Here is a 24,056-nt window from a genome sequence, read left to right on the forward strand (position 1 = left end):
CCATGCATCCAGCACACCTCACTTCACCTCCTCTATCCCCAAATAACTCCAACACCAATGGCTCCAATGACTGGTCTTCCATCCTTTCTCAGAAAATTACCCCTAATTTAATTTCCTCTGGATGAACTACATGCTCCATAAGGGAAAAGACTTAAGTCTTATAACCTTCCCCCAAAGCCCAGCAGAGTACACCACACAGAGAGTAAACATTTAATAAATGGTTAATAAATTAATTTCAAAGGTCATACTTAGACCAAGACTGAAGGTATAAGGAGAGTCTATCATGAGAAGGGCATGTAAGCAGAGGGAAGCAAGGATGATCAAACAACTGCAATCTAATTATTGTAATTCTCTTCTCACCTTCCTCCACAGTATCACAGACACAGTTAGCCTGAAAGGAAACTGAAGAAGTTCCTCACTAACTGCATGGAGGCTCCGTAAGAGCTTTAAAATAATAAACTCAAGAGTTGGAAGGACCCTTAAAGATTCAAATTCTCATTTTACAGATGATGAAATGGAGACCCAGGGAAGAAAGATCACTTGCCTAGAGTCAAGTAGTAGGTTAGGGATTAAGATCACTGAATTTAGAGCCAGAAGGGTACTTAAAGATCATCTATTCTAACCTCATTTTAAAGATGAAGACCCTGAGCTCCAGGAAAGTGATGAGAAGTGGCTTGAGAGAGACTATACTGATAAGAAGCAGCAGAACCAGGCTATGAACCCAGGTCCTCTGACTCCCAAGTGTGGCTGCTTTCTTCTGTACCCCACTTCTCCTCTTAAGAGAACTGCTGTTGTCTGACTTTGCTGGCCTTCCCCACCTTGGATACTGTCCACATAAAATGTCTAGGGTTTAAAAAAATTAATATAAAAAAACATCAAGACAGAACAAAATGCTCAAATTAGGAACCCCACTGGCGGGAAAAAAATCCAAGTTGCTTCTGTATAACTTCTGTGGTGTGTGCTGGCCAGCCTCATACACCACAAACTAAAATTTCATTTTGTTACTCACACAAACATTCATCCAAATAAAATGAAGTTACAAATGTAAAAAAAATATATATATATATATATATATATATATATATAAAATAGTGATTCAAGTATTCAAATAATTTCTTTATGATTCATATAAGAAAAATGAAAAGCAGCTTCTTTTTTCATTCTCAGTTTCACTAGAATTATTTGTGTTACAATCACTTAATGCAAAAAGTCATCCATTGCCTCTCAGCTGTGTGAAGTTGGAAAAATAAATTCCCCTTTCTAGGCCTGCAAAATGGGTATAATATTTGAGAGATTATTATCTTTGTCTTGCCTGCCTCACAGCTGTGATGACATAATAAAGCAATGAATGTGAAAGTGCTTTGTAGACTACTAAGTTTTAAATAGAAACAGAATATTTTTTTCTCTACACTACCACCCACGTCTCTCTCATTTGCTTATTGTGGCCACTGATGCACAAGATCAAGAAAGGTCTTTCAAAAATCACCTCTAGCTAAAGCATATGTGGATCATAGATGGGGCACACCAGCAACCTGCAAAACTTTCAAAATGACATACAATAACTACCATTATTCTTCCTTTATGTTCACTGATGACAAACCACTCTATGTCACCTGTAGAATATCCTAATCAGGATTTTACTCCAACCTGCCAAAAAAGAAAGAAGTCCAGTCACCTGAGGCCATATACTGACAAAACAGCAAAAAATATAAGTAAATTACTTGTAAAGATCATATATAAACATGACCAAACATCATTTGAAAGCATCTGAGTCTGCACTCCCTTGCTGCAGACTAAATGGTGTTAGTATTGTTCAGTATTCTGAGAGTGGTTATGGTTGTCTCAGAATTCCTGAGATATAGATGGAAGATAAAGAAGGAGATGAGTATAAAATTATTAAAGCTGATGTTTTGAGGGATGCCATGCTAATTGTAAAATGGAATTTTTGAAAAGTGACAGACCTTCTCAAGTTAATGTCTGGTTTTCTAAGTCCCTTCTAGGCAACAGAATCTCAGAAACCCTCTTTGCCAAAGTAAAAATAAAAATCAAGTATCAAAGCCAAAAGACAACAATGAAAACCACATTAAACCATTCCTGGTTTGCCCTCTCACTGAAAAACAACTAGAAGCTCAGGTTACACGAGCTCAGAACAACACAACTAATGAGAAAGGATCCGCTAGATTCTGCACCATGGTATGAGAATTACTTTGGACAAGCAATAATTTTGGCATGGTTTCATTTGGGGACAGTAATGGTTATGCATATGTGCTCCTACTGTTACTACCAGGCTGATCCTGAAATTGGATTGAGCTGGTTTACCCTACCCATCTTGAGTCCCCTGTCAGTTAAGTGCTGAGTTTCATGCCATACACAAGTGTTTCATTGCTCTCTTTTGTTGTGTTTTTAATTGGGCAGTTCTTAAAAAATGCATGTCGCTCCAATGAAATGTGCAAAAGCTGTAGCTCTTAAAAAGCATGCTTCGAGGACCATTAGAGATATTGCAGTGGAAAAGTTGAGTGTTTCAAGAAATATTCAAAAGCACAGTAAAACAATTAGTTTCACTAAAGTGCAAAGGAAAGTGAGGTTGAACTTTTTTTAAAAAAAAGGAAACAACATCATACCAAGAACTGAGAAACTATTGTTGTGAAATAGCCTAATTAATCCTCAGAAAATAAGCAAAAGTCTTTGGACAGACATGGAAGATGAAAAGGTTATTATTCATTCTTCTATAGTGTAGCATAGGCATCTTGAAGCTAGAAGAACAGTGAAGCCAGTAAAAACAAAACAAAACAAAACAAAACAAAAAACCTGACCACTATTGTGAAGGAAAAAATTGTCATAGAGAAGACAATACAAAAACTAAAGTGCCGTAATTTTTACTGATGAAACTCAATTTTTCATGTAAGCTTATACCAAAACTGTTGTCAGAAGTCCAGATGCTCCTGTAAAATCTGGACATCTTTACAAGACTGTATATCATTCACCTGCAAAAACATTTGGGTAGTTTTTTTACTTACAGTGAGCCTGGAATTCTTGTTTCTATTGAAGGAATAAAGAAGTTGAGCTGTTACAGAATTAAAGAAATTCCCAAAGAATAGAATACTGCAATATAGCCTTGTATCATGTCACACCTCATAAAAAGTTAGGGAATTATCCAAGAAATGAAAAAAAAATGCTTCAGTGGCCTGGGAATTTGCATGATTTCAATCCCAATGAAATCCCATGGGCAATAATCAAAGCTAGAACTTTTTAAATGGGCTGTTTGTTTGTCAAAGGCATGCCTAAAGTCCAATGCGATAGCTCTCTGAGAGAGAAAAGAGGAAGGTTTTGTAAAAGGGGAAATTTAAGCAATATAACAATAAAAGATATCAAGTAAATCTATTAAAATATCTAAAGACATCAAGTAAATCTATTAAAATATCTAATGGGATAAAGCTGTGATTTCATAATATATTAAAGACTATGACAAAATACCGTGAACTCAATGCAAAACTGTGTAAAATAGGTAATTTTAGCAAAAGCAGGACATACTGTATATTAACTTTTTTAAGATGTAAAAGTTGTAAGGTTTACTGTATAAGTCAATACATTTAATTATTTTATTTTGTGCAAGTTAATTTGCAGACTACTGTATTGTTTCCAAACTTCTGATGCTGAAATTAACTGCTAAGTCAGACAGTATTCTCACCCACCCCCATCTAAATGGCATTACTGCCACTTTCATCCTCTCCCCACCCACCCAAAACATCACATCAACACCAAGAAAGCTAAATCCTACCTGAAAACTTCTGCAACTCATCCAAAAGTAACATACTCCAACACCTAGTTGACTGAAGATGGTTCTGAGACAAGTGAAGAAACTGCCTATGCTCTGACAGAACAGGTTAAAGTGGTAATGAGCTACCTCTTCCCACATCAGCAATCCTTTTGGAATTACCTCCAAACTTACAATCAAGATCTGTTACCTCTGTAAGCAAAACTAAACATTGGGATCAGCTGCATGTAGGTATTGGCAGGAGGGAAGGGAGAAAGGCAATCATTTCTTGGTAATTTCCCTCTACAGTTGTCCAGGAGGAGGAAGAAGAACAGGAAAAAACAAAACTGGAACTAAATCCAAATGCTGAATATTCCTGGACATGTTCAGAAATGCCACCTGAGATTGTACTTTCCCCACCTGGTGTTCAATACTGAAAGGAATAAAGCTGTACCAGAAATCACTCCATGCTGTCTGAGCAGAATCACTGTTACGTAACTGGTTAAATGCATCTGCGTGGTGCTCAGCTGGAGGCCTTACAAATAATAGTGTCAATCTGATCTCTCTTTCCCTGTTCTGCTCATAGGCTCAAATCAGCAGTACAGCCTAAGGAAGCTGAGGAAGCCAACCACCAGCTACCAAAGCAGCCCTGTTTATACTTGTTAGCTGACAGTCCATAAGCTGAAGGATGACTAGGTCCACCCCAACAGAAAGGATTAATTTAAAAGGCAAAGTAATGAGAATGTGGAAGACGGGAAAGACCAGGCACATCCTTTTTTTTTTTTCTCATAGTTTAAGCTAAAGTTGGACAATGGCATTCAGATCAGATCCCATTTACCCAGACTGCAATCCACTTCACCTAGTGGCAGAGACTCAGAAGATAACAAAAATCCTCAGATAGCTATTCAAACTCCCCTGGGGCCCATGCAAGGGAGGCTACAAGAAGAAACTGGGGGGACACACAGGGCTATTGCTACGGTGGTGGAGAAAAATGTGGGAGCAAAAAAGAGTTGAAAATAACTATTATTTCCCTTATGTGTAATCTGAGATGATAATTCTATAAAGTATCCCTATTGTATCTGTTCTGCCACAGAGCAAAGAAATTAATATTAATTTTATGAATAAACAGAAAATCACCAAATCTCAGAGATGTAAGAGAGCTACTACAAAACCTAATCCATGCTTGACTAAGAATCCTCTCTACAACAAATCCAACCAGTCTTTGCTTAAAAACAACCAGTATGAGAGGAAGCCCACAGTTTTCCTGGCAGTTCATTCCACTTTTGGAATTGTTAGGAAATGAAAGGAAGTTTTTCCTTATGTGGAGTCTAAACACGCCTCTTTGCAAATTCAACCCACAGCTTCCTGGGACCAAGCTGAACAAGTCTTGACCCTCTTCCACAGAACAGCTCCTCAAATCCTTTGAAGACAGCCATCATGGGCCCCCTCAGTCTTCTCTTCTCTACACTAAATTGTCCTCAACGAATCATCATATGGTATCAACTTTGAGGCCCTTCATTATCCTCTGGGATGCTCTCCAGCTTATCTCTTTTTTTCCTCAGATCATATGGCTAGTGCCCTAGTTCAACCCCTCTTCACTTGTCAATTCAATTATTGAAATAGTCTTAATTGATCTCAAGTCCATTTCCTTTTCCAATCCATCCTCCACTCAGTGATCAAATTATTCCTAAGACAGAAGTCTGAGTATATCACTCCCCTGCTCAATAAACTCTTGGGGGTTCTCTATTACCTCTAGAATCAAAGACAAACTCTTCTATTTGGCATCTAAAGGCCTCCACAATCTAGCTCCAACCTACTTTTCCCATTTTATCATACGTTACTCTCCTAATTGTCCTCTCTCTATGGATGACCAATATCTTGCCCTAGATTCTCTTCTGGGCTCCAGTCAAATGCATCATCAAATGCCTAGTGGACATTGAAAACTAGATGTCCTAAAGGTACCTCAAACTTAACACATCCATAATAAAACTCATTACCTTTCCCTCCAAACCCATCCATATTCCAAACTTCTATTTCTATTGATCTTATTAAACCCAGACCTGACATTATAACTACCCTACACATAATCAGTGGCTCTTTATTATCTCTCCAAGACCAAATATAAAATCCTTTGTTTGGAATTTAAATCTCTTCAAAATCTAGCCTGCTTCTTCCTTATCAGTCCTTATACTCTATTTCCCACCCACCTTGCTATTCCTCCCACAAGCTATGCCATGTCACAAATCTGTACATGTTTACTAGCCTGGAATTATCTCCCTCTTCAACTCTGCCTCAAGACTTCCTTGGCTTATTTCATGTCTCAGCTACAATTCTATCTTTTACAAGAAGCCCTTCTCTACCCCCGTAATGCTAGTGCCTTACCTCTTTTGATTATTTCCAATTTATCTTGTCTATTTCCTGTTTGTATAAAATCGTTTGCACAGTGTCATCACCATTAGACTGTGAACTCCTTGAGAGCAGGGACTGTCTTTTGGTTTTCTTTTTATCCCCAGCATTTAACACAATGTTTGGCTGATAGCAGACACTTAATAAATACCTGCTGATTGACCAGCCTTGTGTTATGCTTACATGCAACACTCCATCTTCCAACTCTGTACATTAGTTACTAGTTATCCCCCACGCCTGAAAGACACTCTCTCCCTTCGTTTACCCATTAAATATATGATTCACATCATAAATTACTTTACTCTGCCAGCCTGGGTCCCTCCTTAATATAGGCACTTACGCCTCTCTCTAGTACTCCCCACTATTTTCTGGCTTGTTTATATTTTTACATCCCCATTACATTCCTTCTGTAAAGTTCTCCCCAGCATACTTTTATATCTATCTGCTCACTGTGCTGTCCTTTTCCTTGCCCACTGTACCTTGATCCTTACATCATGGTCCTGCACACACCAGGGCACTGCTCCCTGTCATCAGAGTCAAAGCTCCACAAGTCCCTGCACACTCCCTCCTACCCCCTTTTCTTTAGCCTGCTCTTAGCTGCTCCCTTTGGAGCCTGTTGTTTGTTTATGAGTTGATGCTGACCAGAGTTTTTAATCTTTTAACCAACTTGTAATCCAAAGCTAATTGTTGGGAAGCCTTCTATACAGCAACTTTTTTTCAGGAAAAAATGTTAACAAAATGTCCTTGTGAATAACACAGAGAAATGTGGGTTGTACAGAATTAAAGTTAAGTGAATCCCACAATGGTTAAAGCACTAATACTGTCAAAAGAGTTAATTATGAGTTCTATGTCAATTTTAAGACAGGAGGTAAGTTTTTATTAGACTGACACAAACTATCCATTGGCCTTATCTTGTTCCACACTGTCATTAATGACTGGCAATAAGGATGTAAAAGCTATACTTATAAATTCTATGTTGACAAAGACCTGTAAGGCTAAAATAATAGTAGACTGACAGAATCAAGAATTGAATTACCTAGACAGACAAGAATTTGTCTGAAACCAAGAACTTGAAATTTAAGAGAGAAAAATGTAAAGTCCTGAATTTCAGCTTTTAAAAATCAAATATGAGTTACAAAATGGGGAAGGATCTGGCTTGATAACAATTCGTATGAAAAATATCTAGGGGGGATGTTATTGACCAAGGGCTCAATATTATGCACAATGCCTGACATATAGCAGCCCTTTAACAAATGCTAGTTAACTGACTGAATGAGAAAGTGTGATTCAGCTACTTTAAAAGCTAAGGCAATTTTAGGCTGAATTTTAAAGATCAAAAATGATAACAAATAGTTCCACTATACAATGCAACTATCAGAACACATTTGAAGTACTGTGTTCAATACTAGACAATAAAGGAACACTAATAGAGTAGTATGTGTTTCAGGACAGTCACCAAGATAGTAAGGGCTGTAGAAACTATATCACATAAGAAATTGTTTAGGGAGCTATGGATGATTAGCCAGGTCAAGAAACATGGGGAAACAGACAGAACACCTCTCTGCAAATATCCAAAAGGCCATCGCCACATAGAAGAGGAGTAGACTTAATAAATTTTATTCTAGGAGGCAAAATTAGAATCAATGGAATGGAAATTTTAAGGAAACAGATCAACAGAAACATTTTCTAGCCAGAATTGCCCAACACTGAAATTTGTTCTATGAGATAGTAAGTGCCACAGTTTGGGTGGAAAAAAGCAGAAGTGCTATTTAGCAGGACATTGTGCTGAACAGAGCTCGAGTAAGGTATGCAACCGTGATGACTGGGTCCATCCAAGAATTATGTTATCTAACCTCAATTGAGGTTGATGGGGGGGGGGGGAGGAAGAAGAGTTATTACAGAAAGACAACCTTTTTTATTCTTCCAAGTTATAAGAAACCTTCTCTTCATTCCTTAAGCCCTCAATATCATTTCTACCCAACCCTCTCAGCTGACAATATTACCTCACTCTTTGCTGGAAAAAAAAAAGAAAAAGAGGCCATTCACCAAAACCTTCCTCTTTTTACCTCTCAAAACTCCTTGACACCACCCTCTATACTCTCTCTTTTATGACAGTTTCTAAAAAAGTGGCCTTTATTTCCAAAACTAACTCCTCTAAATCTATCTTTGATCCAATCTGCCCTTTCAAATTCTCTGTTGATTACATCCATGATCATCCCTTCTTCTGTCCTTCAGATCTTCATTCTCTTCCTATTTAATTTTTCCTTCCCTGATGCCTACAGATACACCAGTCTCTTCCATCCTTAAAAATCCCTCAACAAAGATGTTACTGTGCATTTTTCCTCCATTTCTCAGTTAAAATCCTAGTTGACTAGTCAAGACAAGTGAACAAGCATATATTAGGGCTTTACAACATACCAAGCACTGTGTTAAGTCCTGAGGACACAGGCAAAAAACAGTCTCTATGCTCCAGGAACTCACATTCTAATAGGGGAAACAACCTGCAAACAAATATTTATATACAAGATATATACAGGATAAATTGCAAGTAATCTCAAAGGAAAGACATTAACACTGAGGGAAACCAAGAAAAGCTTCTTGCAGAAAGCAGGATTATAGATAGGACTTAAGGAAAGCCAGGGAAGCCTGGAGGCAAAGCATTCCAGACATGGAGAACAGCCATGTCCCTGGAAATGCCTGGAGTCAGGAAATAAAGTGTCTTGTTTGAAGAACAGCAAGAAAGTCCATTGGCCTTATTCTGCAATCACTGGATTTCAGTGGAAAAGGTGGAAAGACTAGAAAGGTGTGTGGGGAGGTGAGGTTATAAAGAGCTTTGAATGCCAAAGAGAAGCTTTTACAATTGATTCTGGATAAGGAGCCACTGGAATTTGTTGAGTGGTGGGGGGTGACATGGCAAGTGATTCACTTTAGGAAAATCATTTTGATAGCTGGATGAAGGTTGTACTGAAGGGGACAGAGACTTGAGACAGGCAGAGCAGTCAACAGACTATTGCAATTGTTCATGGGTGAGCAGATAGGAGCCTGCACCTGGACTATAGTAACAGTGTCAGAGGAGAGAAGGGAGCACAGTCTGAGAGATGTTACAAAGATAAAATCAATAGGTGTTGGGCAGCATACTGTGTTCTATTATGACCCACCATGACAAAAGGCCCCTATGGGGACACAGGGTTCCTTGTCCTCTATTCCTTTCTCCCAGTGGGTTTCTGGTGTCTTGTTCACCCACTGAGGGGTGCAGCTATAAACAAGTAGTCCCAGCCAGGGAGCCCCAGTTTATGGTTTAAGGAAGTGGACACCAAAAAGGTCACTGGTTGGGTCAGGGAAATCAAGTTCTTTGAACACTCATAGGGAAAGATCATGCTGGCAGCAATCAGGGAGTAATGCACCAATCACACTTTAATAAGGCACAGAGAGAAGTGAGGCTGATAGTGCAGGGAATGGGGTGGGAGAAGGCTTCAGGATGAGATAGGGAAGGGAGAGGAGCACATTGTCACTCACACAACTGCTCATCAGAGTTGAAAGAACTTGGACAGCATGGACCTGTGACAGATAAGATAGTGCTCAACACACGGTTTGGGGGTCTCCTTTTTTGTTTTTTTGGTGAGCAATCTGAGTTAAGTGACTTGCCCAGGGTCACACAGCTAGTAAATGTCAAGTGTCTGAGGCTAGATTTGAACTCAGGATCTCCTGACTCCATGGCTGGAGCTCTATCCACTGAGCCACCTAGGGGGTCTCATTCTTATAGGGTTCTGGTGGTGCCAGAAGGCCTAATTCTTGTCCAGGCACCTAGGGGTTTGCTCATTAACATATCAAGATCTTCTAAAAGTTATCAATGCCACCTTCGACTTGCCTTATTAGAATAACTTCTGGGGGCAGCTAGGTGGCGCAGTGGGTAGAGCACAGCCCTGAAGTCAGGAGTACCTGAGGTCAAATCCGGACTCAGACCAAACACTTGACACTTACTAGCCATGTGACCCTGGGCAAATCACTTAACCCCAACTGCCTTAAAAAAATTAATTAATTAATTAATTAAAAGAAGAATAACTTTTCTCTGGTTTTATTTCACATATCTGAGCCTAAGGGTCCATTACTAGGGCAGAGGGGCCATTATATTGGAGCCTAGCTGGCTTCTCCTAATTTAGTACATAGTTTCTGTATTGGCCTTAATTAATTTAGGAGGCAGTTTTGGCCAAAGTGGGTGCTATGTTTTTCTTTACAATCTTAATTCCAATTTCCTATTTCTTGTTATCTTATACTGGTTACTTGTATACCTACTTGTTACAGGTATGGTGTGGTAGGGGGGGAACATTACAAGATACAATTTCAACACAGATTAGATATAAGGAGTGAGAGATTGTGGAGTTGAGGAAGATACCTAGGTTGTGAGGCTGGAGTGTGCCATCCATAGTAACAAGGAAGCTTGGAAAGAGTTTGGGGGTGGGGGGTGGGGAGTGGGGGAAATGAATCTAGTTTTAGACATGTTGAGTTTAAAAAAGTGTATAGGATGGGGCAGCTAGGTGGTGCAGTAGACAGAACACCAGCTCTGGAGTCAGGAGGACCTGAGTTCAAATCCAGCCTCAGACACACAACACTCACTAGCTGTGTGACTCTAGGCAAGTCATTTAACCCCAACAGCCTCACCAAAAAATAAAAAAAAAGTGTATTAGGACATCCAGTTCAAGATGTCTAATAGGCAATTGAAGCTTAGAGACTAGAAGTCAGCAGAGAGGTTAGAGATGGATACGGAGATGTGCAAATCAAGCATAGAGATAATCTTTCAATCTATGAGAACTAAACAGATCACCAAGTGAAATACTATAAAGGGAGAAGGGAAGAGAGTTCAAGACAGAGCCCTGTGAGACACCCATGGTGAGTGGTTGAATGAATGGATGAATATTCATTAAAGGAGACTGATCTGCGACACAGGAGAACCAGAAGAGTAAAGTCATGAAAACTCAAAGAAAAGACAGTATTAAGGAGAAGATGATCAACACTGTTGAAGTCATAAGGTCAGAAATCAAACTGTAGAGAATTAAGAAGCGAAAGGAAAGGAAGGGAAGGCAGTGACTGTAGATGGCCTTCTCAAAAAGTTTAGCCACAAATGGAAGACAACAAAATAGGACAACAATTAGCAAGGATGGATATAGGGAGTGAGAGTTTTTTAAGGATGAAGGAGACATGGGCACGTTTGCAGGCAATAAGGAAGTAGTCAGCAGATAGCGAGAAATTTAAGGTAAGTTAGAGAATAGGGATGACAGAGGAGTCAAACTCTTGAAGAGGACAGAACGGAATGGAATCATTTGTGAATACAGAGGGGTTAGCCTTGATAAGGCACCTCTTCGTGTGAGATGAGTGAAGGAGAGATAGAAGGCATCTGGATGATGTGAGATGAGAAAGAGAGAAAAAGGCAGCTCTTTATGAATGGTCTCAATTTTTTTCAGTAAAATATGAAGCAAAGTTCTTAGCTGAGAGGGGGACAGAAGGGAAATGACAGGAAGTTTGATGAGGGATGAAAAAGTTTGGAAGAGCTGCTATAGTGAGTGGAATAGTGAGTCAATGAGGGAAGTGTAAAGATTGCCTAATAGGAATGAGCATGATTTCAGTTATATAACATAATATATAACATGTAGTGTACCTGGACAGGAGAGTTGCATGATTTTCTTCAACCTTCATTCAGCAACACATTTGTAGGCAGCAGATGGTAGAAGTGATTTAAAGCTAAAATTTGGCAGGGTACAATCAGCGATAATAATAAGGAGGTAAGAGACTCAAGAGAGGTGGACAGTGTTAGAGATTAACTGTTTTGTGTAGGAGTAAATATGGGGAAAGGGAGTGGGTAACTAGTGCAAGAATGATGGCTTGAAAGAGAAATGAAGTTCTGAGGGATTACAGGTTACAGTGTGGATGAAGAACAGGTTTGGAGGTTGTAAAGCAGAGGCAAAAGTAGAATGACAAAAAAATTATTATCTGATAAGGGAATTTTGCTGAACATCAAAGCAGAACATTTGTGAATGATGGCAAGATCAAGGGTATGAACATCTTTGTGTGTAGTTGAAGTGGGGTGGAGGAATACATCAAGAGAAATGAGTAAGTTGAGGAACTGGGAGCTTAAAGTATTTGAGGGAGTATCTATATATACTGAAGTTTCCTAGTAAGAGGGCAGGATTTGAGGAAGAGAGAATGAATGTGAGTCGGGAAGTGAACTCATTGAGGAAAGAAGAGTACACAGTTAACTGGTAGATAAGTACTAGCAGAATTTTAATTGGGTGGAAGACATGAATAGAGTAAACCTCCAGGTAGGAGAGATAACTGGCTGATGGTGGTAGGAAGTGGTAATGGGGAACAAGGAGTATTTCAACTCTCACCCCTTTACCAGCTAATGGCGTAGAACAAATGAAAGTGCAGCCTGTACCAGAAAGGGTGCCCAGGGAGACTGCGTCATCAGAAGGGAGCTAGGTCTCAGCGACAGCTAGAGAATTAAGAAAGAGAAAAGGAAAAGATTTAAGCTGAAAATAATTCTGTTGCCAAAGAAGCAAGCATTTGAGAGCACAGTGTAAAGCACAGCTAGATTTGGGGTGGGAACGTGAGGATGGAATGGGTGAATGGGAATAAGACATCAGGCAGTGGGGAATGGAGTTTGAACGAAAGGTAAGAGTGGAAATTCAGAATCACTGTGATGTAGAAGGTATAAACAGGAAGCTTATTAATCATTAAATGAAGGTTTTTAGATGATTTTTTTGTTTTTATTTTTAAGTAAGTTTTTATTGATATTTTCTGTTTCGCATAGCATGATAATATTCCACATATCCCTCCTCATACCCTTCCCTGAGAGCTATCCCATGACAGATTTTTTTTTTTTTGCTTTTTGGTGAGCCAATCTAGGTTAAGTGACTTGCCCAGGGTCACACAACTAGTAAGTGTCAAAAGTCTGAGACCGGATTTCAACCCAAGTCTTCTTGACTCCAAGACCAGAGCTCTAGCCACTCACCACCTAGCTGCCCCTCAGATAATATTTTTTAAAAGAAGAAAAAAAAAGCCAGCACAACACTGAAAAAGTACAAAAACACGTACAATGTGTAACACTTGGGGACCTTCCTCCCACCTTCACAAACGGGTTGGTTGGGTATGGCTTCTTGTACCTCTTCAGTCAAGTCTCATTTGATCGTTATAATTTGTTATATTCACTTTTGGTTTTTTCCATTTACACTGCAGTGACTGTGTATGTTGTTTTCTTGGCTCTGCTTACTTTACTCTGCATGTTTTTCTGCATTCATCACCCATGTCATTTCTTATAGCACAGCAGCATTCAATGACATTCACCACAATTTGTTTAGCCATACCTGAATTGATAGGCATACACTTTATTTCCAATTGTCAGCTATCACAAAAGTACTGCTATAAGTATCTTTGAGTATATGGGGACATTTTTCTTATCAATAGTTTCTTGGTGTATCAGGCCAGTAATAGAATCTCTGGTTCAAAGGATATGAATAGTTTATCACTTCACATATCCAGCAACAATGGCTTCGTGTGCCTATCTTCCTAGAATCCCTCAAATGTTGACTCTTGCCATTGTTGTCATTTTGGCCTACTTACAGGGTGAGAGGTAAAACTTCACGAAGTATTAGTTATTTGGCACATTCTTTCATGTGGCTATGAATAGTTTTGACCATAATATGTTAGGGAATCGCTATTAAAAGGGAGACGCAGAGAGAGAGAGAGAGAGAGAGAGAGAGAGAGAGAGAGAGAGAGAGAGAGAGAGAGAAGAAGGAGGGAGGGAGAGAGAAGGAGAGGGAGAGAGAAGGAGAGGGAAAGAGACAGTCAGTTTATGTATCTTGGATACCAAAGTCTTACCAGAAAAATTTGCTACAAAGATTTTTTCCCCAGCTAATCACTTCCCTTCTTATCCTAGATGTATTTATGTTGCCTGTGCAGAAATTTTTCAGTTTCAAGTAAACAAGGTTTTCTATTTTATCTATAGTAATTTCCTCTATCTCTTATTTGGTTAAGAATACATCTCTTATTTATAGCTGTGAAAGGTGTTCAATCTGTTTCTTTTCTAATTTTTATGTTGTATTCCATCATGTCCAACTCCCTGTAATCCCATTTTGGAGTTTTCTTGGGAAAGAGACTGGAGTGGTTTCTCCAGCTGGTTTTACAGACAAGAAAATGAGGCAAACGGGGCTAAGTGATTTGCCTGAGATCATACAGCTAATAAGTGTCTGAGGCTGGATCTGAACTCATGAAGAAAATCTTCCTAATTCCAAATCCAGGGCTTTATTCACTTTGCCATCTAGCTCATTTTTTTAAAAATATAGCATGATTTTTAATATTAAGGTCCATTGAGAATGTGTTGTAGTGTGTGGTATAAGGTGTTGATCTAAACCTAATTTCAATCAGACTGATTCTGAGTTTTTCCAAAAATTTTATAGCAGTTTTTAATCATAAAGGGGGGGTTCCCCTAGGTAACTTCCATTTTCCACTTTATCAAACACTGGGTTATTGAGTACTCTTGTTTCTAAATCTCCCTTGACTAGATGGTTCCACTAATCTCTCTCTCTATTCTTTAAGCAATACCAACCAGCTGGTTTTGATGACTGCAGTTTTATATGAGGTCAGAAACTGCTGTTTCCTCTTTGGCCTTCTCATCATTTCCCTTGATATCCTAGATCTTTTGTGTTTCCAAATGATTTTTGTTATTATTTTATCAAGCTCTGTAAAGTATCCCCTCAGTAATCTGACTGGTATAGCATTAAAAGTATAAATTAATTTTGCTAAGATTGTCATTTTTTTATATTGGCATGGCCTTGCCATATGCACTGAATATTCTTACAGCTACTCAGGTTGTTATTTCTTTCTTTAAGGAGCACTTTGTAATTGAATCTACATAACTATTTTGTGTGCTTTGGGAGGCTGATGCCCAGAGATTTTATGCATTTTGTAGTTATCTGTAATGGGATTTCCCTATTATTGTTTCTTGTGCTTTATTACTGTTATTTAGAAATACTGTTGATTTTTGAGGATTTATTTTGTAGTCTGCAACTTTGCTGAAGCTATTGTCTCAACTAGTATCTTTGCTGATTCCCTAGGATTTTCCAATCATATCAGCAAACAAGGTCAGTTTTATCTTCTCTTTACCAATCATTATTATTTCTTTTCTCTTATCTTATCACTATTGTTAGCATTTCCAGAACTATATCAAATAATAGTGGGGAAAGTAGATATCCTTGCTTCACTCCCATATTTAGAAAAGGTTCTAGTACATACCCATTGTAAATGATGCTTACTTTTGCTTTTAGATACTTTTTATTGTATTTTTAAAAAAGTTTCTATGTCAATACTTATTACATTGTATATAATACAATAGGGTTTTTTGTTGTTGTTTTGCATAAAAGAGTACTGTACTTTGTCAAAGGCTGTTTTTTAAAATTAATACGTCATTTTGGATATTAGTTTTTATATGATTATATTGATCGTTTCCTTAATGTTGAACCATCCTTTCATCCAGAGTATAAATCCCAGTTGGTCATAATGAATGATTCTTTGGGTAAATAAATGCATATTCTGTTTGATAAGATTTTGTTAAAATTTCTGCATCAATGTTCATTAATAATATTGCCTATAGTTTTCTTTCCATGTTTTATCTTTCCCTGGTTTAGGCATTAGGACTATATTTATACAGGTATATAGGACTATATATCTATATATCTATATATATCTATATATCTATATATCTCATAAAGGGATTCCAATAGGGTGCTTTCTTTCTCAATTTTTTGATTTGTGAAGTATGAGTACTAGCTATTCTTTGTTTTTCTGGGTAACTAATAATCAATTTTATTAATTATGGCTAGCAAATAATTATTTAGTATTTTATTTTTCCCTAGTTACATGTAAAAACAATTTTTAATATTTGTTTTTAAAGCTTCGAGTTCCAAATTCTCTCTCTTCCTCCCCCTCCTTCCCATTGATAAGGCAAGAAATTCTATTTGGTTATACTTGTGTAGTCATGCAAAACATATTCCTAATAGTCATGCTGTCAAAGAAGACATAAACAAGAAAAAAATTCAAGAAAAATAAATAAAGTAAAAAAAAAAGTATGCTTCAATCTGTACTTAGATACCAACAGTTCTTTCTCTGGGGGATGGATAGCATTTTTCATCACAAGTCTTTCAGAGTTGTCTTGGATCACTGTTGCTATGCTAAGAATAGCTAAGTCATTCATAGCTGATCATTTTACAATATTACTGTTACTTTGTGTGCAGAACATTTCACTTTGCTTCAGCTCATGCAAGTCTTTCCAGGTTTTTCTAAGCTTTCTGCTCATCATTTCTTATAGTACAATAAACAGTATTCCATCATAATCACATACCACAACTTGTTCAGCCATTCCTTGATTGATGGGCATCCCCTCAACTTCTAATTCTTTACCCCCAGAAAAGAACTGCCATAAATATTTTTATACATATAAGTTCTTTTCCTTTTTGTTTTTTATCTCTTTTGGGATACAGACCTAGTAGTGGTGGTATTGCTAGGCACAGTTTTATAGCTCTTTGGGCATAGTTCCAAATTGCTCTACAGAATTGCTGAATTAGTTCACTACTCCACCAACAATGCATTAAAGTCTCATTTTTCCCACATTCCCTCCAACATTTGTCATCTACCTTTTCTGTCCTATTAGCCAATCTAATAGGTATGAGGCAGTACCCCAGAATTGTTTTAATTTGCATTTCTCCAATCAATAGAAAGAGTATTTTTTCATATGGCTACAGATAGCTCCATCTGAAAACTGATCCTACCTTTTGATCATTTATCAGTTGGAGAATGGCTCTTATTTTTATAAATTTGACTCAGTTCTCTGCATGTTTGAGAAATCAGGTTTTTATCAGAGAAACCTGCTTCAAAAATTTTTTCACAGTTACTATTGCTAACTGTATTTCCCTCCATCCTATACCCTGCCCCTGTTTTTTCTATTCTCTCTCTCCTTTCACCCTGTCCCTCCTCAAAAGTGGTTTGCTTCTGACCAACCCCCCCACCCTTCTCTTATCCTCTTCCTCTCCTACTTTCCTGTAGGGTTAAGTAAGATAGATTTCTATACCCAATTAAGTGTGTATATTATTTCTTCTTTGAGCCAATCCTGACGAGAATAAGGTGTACTCACTTCCCCTCACCTCCCCCCTCTTCCCCTCAACTGCAAAAGCTTTTATTTGCCTTTTTTTAAAGGCAATTGGGGTTAAGTGACTTGCCCAGGGTCACACAGCTTAAGTAAGTAAGTGTCAAGTTTTTGGTCTGAGGTCACATTTGAACTCAGGTCCTCCTGACTTCAGGGCCAGTGCTCTATCCACAGCGCCACCTAGCTGCCCTTTTTCTTGCCTCTTTTACATGAGATAATTTACCCCATTCTACCTCTCCCTTTCTCTTTCTCCCAATATATTCCTCTCTCACCCCTTAATTTTATTTTTTAGATATCATCCCTTCAAATTCAACTCATACCTGTACCCTCTGTCTACATGTGCTCCTTCTAACTACCCTAATAATGAGAAAGGTCTTATGAGTTACAAATATCTTCCCATGTAGGAATGTAAACAATTTAAACTTATTAAGTCCCTTATGATTTTCCTTTCCTGTTTACCTTTTTAATGCGTCTCTTAAGTCTTGTATTTGAAAGCCAAATTTTCTATTCAGCTCTGGTCTTTTCATCAAGAATGCTTGAAAGTCTTCTATCTCATTGAATGTCCATTTTTCCCCTGAAGGATTATATACTCAGTTTTGCTCAGTAGGTGATTCCTGGATATGATTCTAGTTCCTCTGCCCTCTGGAATATCATATTCTAAGCCCTATGATCCTTTAATTTAGAAGCTGCTAAATCTTGTGTTATCCTGACTGTGGCTCCACTATACTTGAATTGTTTCTTTCTAGCTGCTTGCAATATTTTTTCCTTGACCTGGGAATTCAGGAATTTGGCTATGATATTCCTGGCAGTTTTCATTTTGAGATCTCTTTCAGGAGGTGATCAGTAGATTCTTTCAATTCCTATTTTACTTTCTGGTTCTAGAATATTTAGGCAGTTTTCCTTGATAATTTCTTGAAAGATGACATGTAGGCTTTTTTTGATCATGGCTTTCAGGTAGTCCAAAAATTTTTAAATGATCTCTCCTGGGTCTATTTTCCAGATCAGTTGTTTTTCCAATAAGATATTTCACATTGTCATACACTTGATTTTGTCACAAATGTACTCACCCACTAATGTATTACACCTCTATGTTTAAGAATTTCAAAATATCCAACTATAAGTTGTTGGCTTTTCACATTTCCCTCTGCCTTCCCTTACAAAACTCTGCTCCTCTTCACTCACACCATCATCTCAAATTCCTTGATCCTTCAATTCTCTCTGAGGCCCTCTCCCCAGCACCAGCCACTCTCTCTTCTCTTCATCCCTTGGTGAACCAATTCAACTCTACACTGTCCTCCTCTTTTAAATCCCCAGTCCCTTTATCATATCACTGATTAAGCCTGGCCAAGCCGCAGCTTTGGACCATTCCCACCATTTGTCACCTTCACTATTACATGCTTACTGAACAAGGGTGGAGAAAATCAGGCAACTGTTCTGACTGGGTCTCTTACAAATTTATGTTATATATGTATAACCTATATTGAACTGCTTGCCTTCTTGATGGGGGAGGGGTGGAGAGGGAGAAAGGGAGAGAATTTGGAACTCAAAGTTTTCAAAATGAATGTTAAAAATTGTTTTTTACAAAAAAACACAAATTTATATTATACAATCTCATCTAGGTCCTCATTGCTACTAATCAATCCTACTATGCCCCCCCCTTACCAACTCACTCTCCCATCTCCACAGCAGATCTTAACCCTCCTCAAACCTCCCATAGCTCCCCCACCCCATATTCTCTCAGCAGAGAACTTCACTTCATATTTTACAGAAAAAATTGAAGACATGCACCATGAGCTCTCTCTTCTTCTCTCTTCATCATCTCATATTACTCAGATTCTTTCTGCCACTAATTCCTCCTTATCCATTTCACGTGACAAAATGGCTTTGCTCCCAAGGCTAACCTATCTATTAGTTCAAAAGATCCCATGCCACCTTATCTTCCTCCAACAGTCTGCCCCCTCTGCCATTCCCACTCATCACTTAATTTCTTTTTTTAAAAAATATTAATTAATTCTTAATATTAACTTAAAAAATTTTAGTTTCAAATTCTCTCCCTCCCTCCAGCTCCTCTCCCACTCATTAAGAAGGCAAACAATATGATAACCATTACATATATGAAATCACGCAAAACATATTTCTGTATTATGTTACAAAAGAAAAGAAAAGAAAAAGAATGGAAGTGAAAAACAATCTGCTTCAGTCTGCATTAAGAGTTCATATCAAGGGGCAGCTAGGTGGCGCAGTGGATAGAGCACTGGCCCTGAAGTTGGGAGGATCTGAGTTCAAATCCGACCTCAGACCAAACACTTGACACTTACTAGCTGTGTGACCCTGGGCAAGTCACTTAACCCCAATTACTTTTTTAAAAAAAAAGAGTTCATCAGTTCTCTCTTTCTAGAGGTGGACCAATTTTTCATCATTAGTTCTTTTAGAATTGCCTTGGATCATTGTATTGATCAGTTGGCTAAGTCTTTCACTGCTGGTCATCATTACAATATTATCGTTACTGTGTACGATGTTCTCCTGGTTCTGCTCGCTCCAATTTGCATCAGTTTATATATCTTCCCAAATTTTTCTGAAACCATTTCCCTCATCATACAGCACAAGAATATTCTATCACGATCATATACCACAACCTGTTCAGCCATTCCTGACTGAGAGGCAACCCCTCAATTTCCAATTCTCTGCCACTACAAAAAGAGTTGCAATAAATACTTTGGTACTCCTTGTATCTCCTTTTCCTTTTTCTTTTATCTTTTTGAGATACAGATCTAGTAGTGGTAGGGCTGGGTCAAAAGGTAAAAACAGTTTTATAGCCCTCTATCACTTATTTTCAATCACTCCCTGTCAACTGGCTCATTCATCACTACCTATAAACATGTCCATGTCTCTCCCATCTTGAAAAAACAGTCACTTGATCCTTCCATCCTAGCTAAATATTATTCTATTATTCTTCTGCCCTTTGTAGATAAACTCCTCAAAAAGATAAATTTATAATAGGTGCCTCCATTTTCTCTCCCTTCATTCCCTACTTAATCTCTTACCATCCAACTTCCAATTATACCATTCCACAAAAACTTCTCTTTCCAAAGTTTTCAGTTATCTCTTAATTGTCAAATTCAAAGGCCTTTTCTCAATTCTCATTCTCCTAGACCTCTCCGAAGCCTGTGACACTGCTGATAATCCTTTTTATGGTACCTGGCTTGGATGTATATACAGTTCCCTCCCTCCCCTTCTCATTTAAAAGTCCTTTGATTATGTCTGCAATACTCCAGACAAATACATTTTTATTTGCCTTTTGTTGGTACAGGCTTGTCCATAAACAAGGTACCTGTCATTCCTACATTTTGAGCTATGTTCAAGAAATCTAAGTCCCCTTCTCATATACCATCATCTAACCAGCTGTTCCATTCCATGGCGGTTTCAAATTCACTCTTCTCAAACCTCTATACGATCATCTTTACCTCTCAAAATTCATCCTCTGTCATGAGCTTCTTTTTTTCCCCAAATCATATTCCAACTCACCTCAGCATTATTCCCCATCCTCTCTTTCTTTGCTCCAGTCTAGGAGTATGAGGTGGCATTCTCCTTGCAAGCCCTCTGCTGGCTGTCTTTGATCCCACGCCTTCCCATTTACACTAGGAGGTTAGCCCTTTGATCATTCCTCCCTACCCTTAAGTTTTCAACTGATCCTTAACCACCAGCTTCTTTGTTGTTGTCTAAGAACATCCTCAGATCTCCCTTCACTCTAACATCCCCTCAAGCTGCTTCCTATATTGCTCCTTCCTTTCATAATTAAACTGAGAAGACAAAGCTCTCTATACCCATTGCCTCCACCTTTTCACAGTCCCCACCCCAGAAAGAAACAGCTCTGTCCAAGGTTATCAATTATTTATTACTAAATCCAAAGACCTTCTTCCCTTTCTCTAGATGATATTCTTCCAGGACAGCTAGGTGGCGCAGTGGATAGAGCACTGGCCTTGAAGTCTGGAGGACCTGAGTTCAAACCCAGACTCAGACCAAACACTTGACACTTACTAGCTTTGTGACCCTGGGCAAGTCACTTAACCCCAATTGCCTAAAAATAATAATAATAATAAATTTAAAAATAGATGATATTCTTCCACTCTGCCTCTTCAGATCCTTTAGCCTATTGATTATTATGGTCATCGAGTCCAACCTATAACTAAATATGAATCACTTCTTCAATATTCTTGACAAGCAGTCATCTTCCCTGACTAAAGACCTCCAATGAGAATAAACATTTCCTAAACAATCTGAGCTGTCTCAAAGCATAATCAACTGGCTCAGGAGATAGTGAGTTCCCTTTCTGAAATTAGCTTCTCTGCAACTTCCACTCACAGAATGCTAATAGGCAGTATAGAGGTCCCAGGACTCTTGAAAGGTATGATGACCATATAATCCTATTAGTCATCTCCTATTTGCTGACAATCAATCACCTTGTGAAAGGACAGAACTGAAAGCCTATGGCTAGGCTGAAAAAACAGTTTTAAACCAACTGATCATCAAGTATTCAGATCATCAGACACTGTAATGAAGGAATTTGGGGTAAATAAAAGGTCTACTGCCACTTGAGCCAGTCCCCTCACAGAAGAACCTGAAGAATTGAAACAATGAGTCAGCAAAATTACAAGAAACAAAATGCCCAACTGAGGCTCCACTGACTAAGACACAGAGAAATCACAGACCACTAGAGGTAGAAGATAACCTTAGAAAAATCATTTAATCCAACCGCTTCATTTTACAGAAGAGGAACCTGAAGCACACGGTGGAGAAGGGATTTGTCCGAGGTCACAAATCAAGTCAGAGGTAGAACCAAGTCTCCTAATTCCTACTAAAGCAGGAGCTCTTTCTGCTGTACCAGGCTGCCTTATAGTTCCATAAAGTGGTAACAATATTTTCTAGCACATCACCAAGAACTATTTCATCAGGAGGCACTGGCAGTATGAAGCCTGTTTCTTTTGTACCCCTGTATTTATATGTTTAAAAAAAATACTTTGCTGCAATCTCTCATTGTGAATTTTAAAAGAAATCCAATAATAAATAAAATATCAAGAACTCTCTTGGAATAAAACATTTACTTTTAAATATGCAAAAACAAGAAAGGGAATTCCCCCACTCTTACCAAACCATTACTGAAAAGACACTGATGGATTGAAGTATATCAGAAACGCCAAATACTTACCATTCTCATCAAGCAAGTCTTCCTCATCATCCCCATCATTGCCCTCCTCCATTGCCTCCTCCTCCTCCTCCTCCTCCTCCTCCTCCTCCTCCTCCTCCTCCTCCTCCTCTTCCATATCCTCCGGCTCCAAGTCTGGGTCCAAGTCTGGATCACTCCCTGAGATTGACTCGTCTGACATGGCTCCCAATAGTCCTCACTGTGCATTACCTACTCATGGTCTACAGTAGGACAGACCTATGGGGGAAGGAAAGAAAGCAAGACAGAGCTCAGAATTCCCAATCCCAAAGCATCACAAGCTCATGATATCCTCCTCATCCAGGGCTCATGAGCCACCAGAATGAGGATTCAGGGAACAGTATTTTCAATTCCTCTTCTAACTAATTCTGTCCCTGATCTCAGTGTCTATCATGCCTTTATTTCATTTTTTAAAAGATTTATTGCCTTTCATTTTTCTGTCAAAATCTGTCACCCCAACTGAAACCTTTTGTTTTTTCTTAAAATCCATTCCTCTAACTGAAACCTTCCCAGTAACAAGTAAAAACATCTAAGGAAAGAGTGAAGATACAGTCACTGTGACCAACCATGAATGTCAGTATACTCTATATTTCACATCCATAATTCCCATCTCTCTACCAAGAGGAAGGAGGTTGTTTGTTTGGTTTTTTTTTAATCAATTCTCCATGACTGAGATTGTTCATTATAATTCATCAAGTTTTATTGCTTTTAGTGTTATCATTTGCATTATTGCATTCCTTTTTCACCGCCTTTTAAATATCAAGCCTTATACATACAGACCATGCCATTCCCTTTTAATCTCCCCACCCAGCTGAAGTTTATTACATCTATTTAAACAATTATTCTAATGTCTGAAAAAAAAAATGAACAGAACAGCAAGCAGGGACCTGCCAGGCCAGATTTCCTGAAGAAAGATTTACTAGCCAAACAAATTATTTCAAGGTCTCCTACATTAGTGTTATTGTTACCTGAACAGATGCTGTACAAACAATGCCCACTCCAAACTTTGCACTCTTAACAGTCTCTATCCTGTACCTGAGAGTTCTTCCCCAGTTTTCTTTCTTTTTCTTTTTTTTTGCCTAAGTTCTATTTATTTCAAGTTCCATCTCCTCCATGAAGCCTAGACAATTCACCACAGGTCTCAGTGATTCTTCCACTTTCCTTAACACTTAATTATGACTACCACTCTTGATTTGTACCACAGACTGCTCTCTGTTGGTGCAACTAGACTTCAAATTCCTTGAGATTGGGGATTAAGCCTTACCTAATCTTTGTCCCTACCTCAGCCCTTTAGTACTAATGTTCTATAAGCTACAAGGGACTAAAAAAATTATTTTGATGATGGTTGATGATGTTTTAATATTTGAGGGCAAAATGGCTCCTTCTACCGGTTGTAAGACTGCATATTACTTGATCTGATTACAAGCTGTAAAGTTTTCTAGCACCTTAAGAGAAGGCTAAGAAAGTTACTACTCAGTAAAGAC

The 24,056-nt window shown here is 38.3% G+C and overlaps 1 protein-coding gene across 1 annotated transcript in view; it reads right to left on the reverse strand.

The window, feature by feature from the left end:
- Positions 1–22,635, reverse strand: part of RAD54L2 (RAD54 like 2) — a 75,701-nt gene extending 53,066 nt beyond the window's left edge. Inside the window, exon 1 of the mRNA XM_020998962.2 lies at positions 22,558–22,635. Coding sequence (XP_020854621.2) covers positions 22,558–22,609 — 52 coding nt within the window. The 5' untranslated portion in view covers positions 22,610–22,635. The remainder of the gene's footprint in view (positions 1–22,557) is intronic.
- Between the last annotated feature and the right edge of the window lie 1,421 nt (positions 22,636–24,056).

Source organism: Phascolarctos cinereus, unplaced genomic scaffold (genome assembly GCF_003287225.1).
Source record: "Phascolarctos cinereus isolate Bilbo 61053 unplaced genomic scaffold, phaCin_HiC Scaffold_4;HRSCAF=312, whole genome shotgun sequence".
NCBI classification, from domain to species: domain Eukaryota; kingdom Metazoa; phylum Chordata; class Mammalia; order Diprotodontia; family Phascolarctidae; genus Phascolarctos; species Phascolarctos cinereus.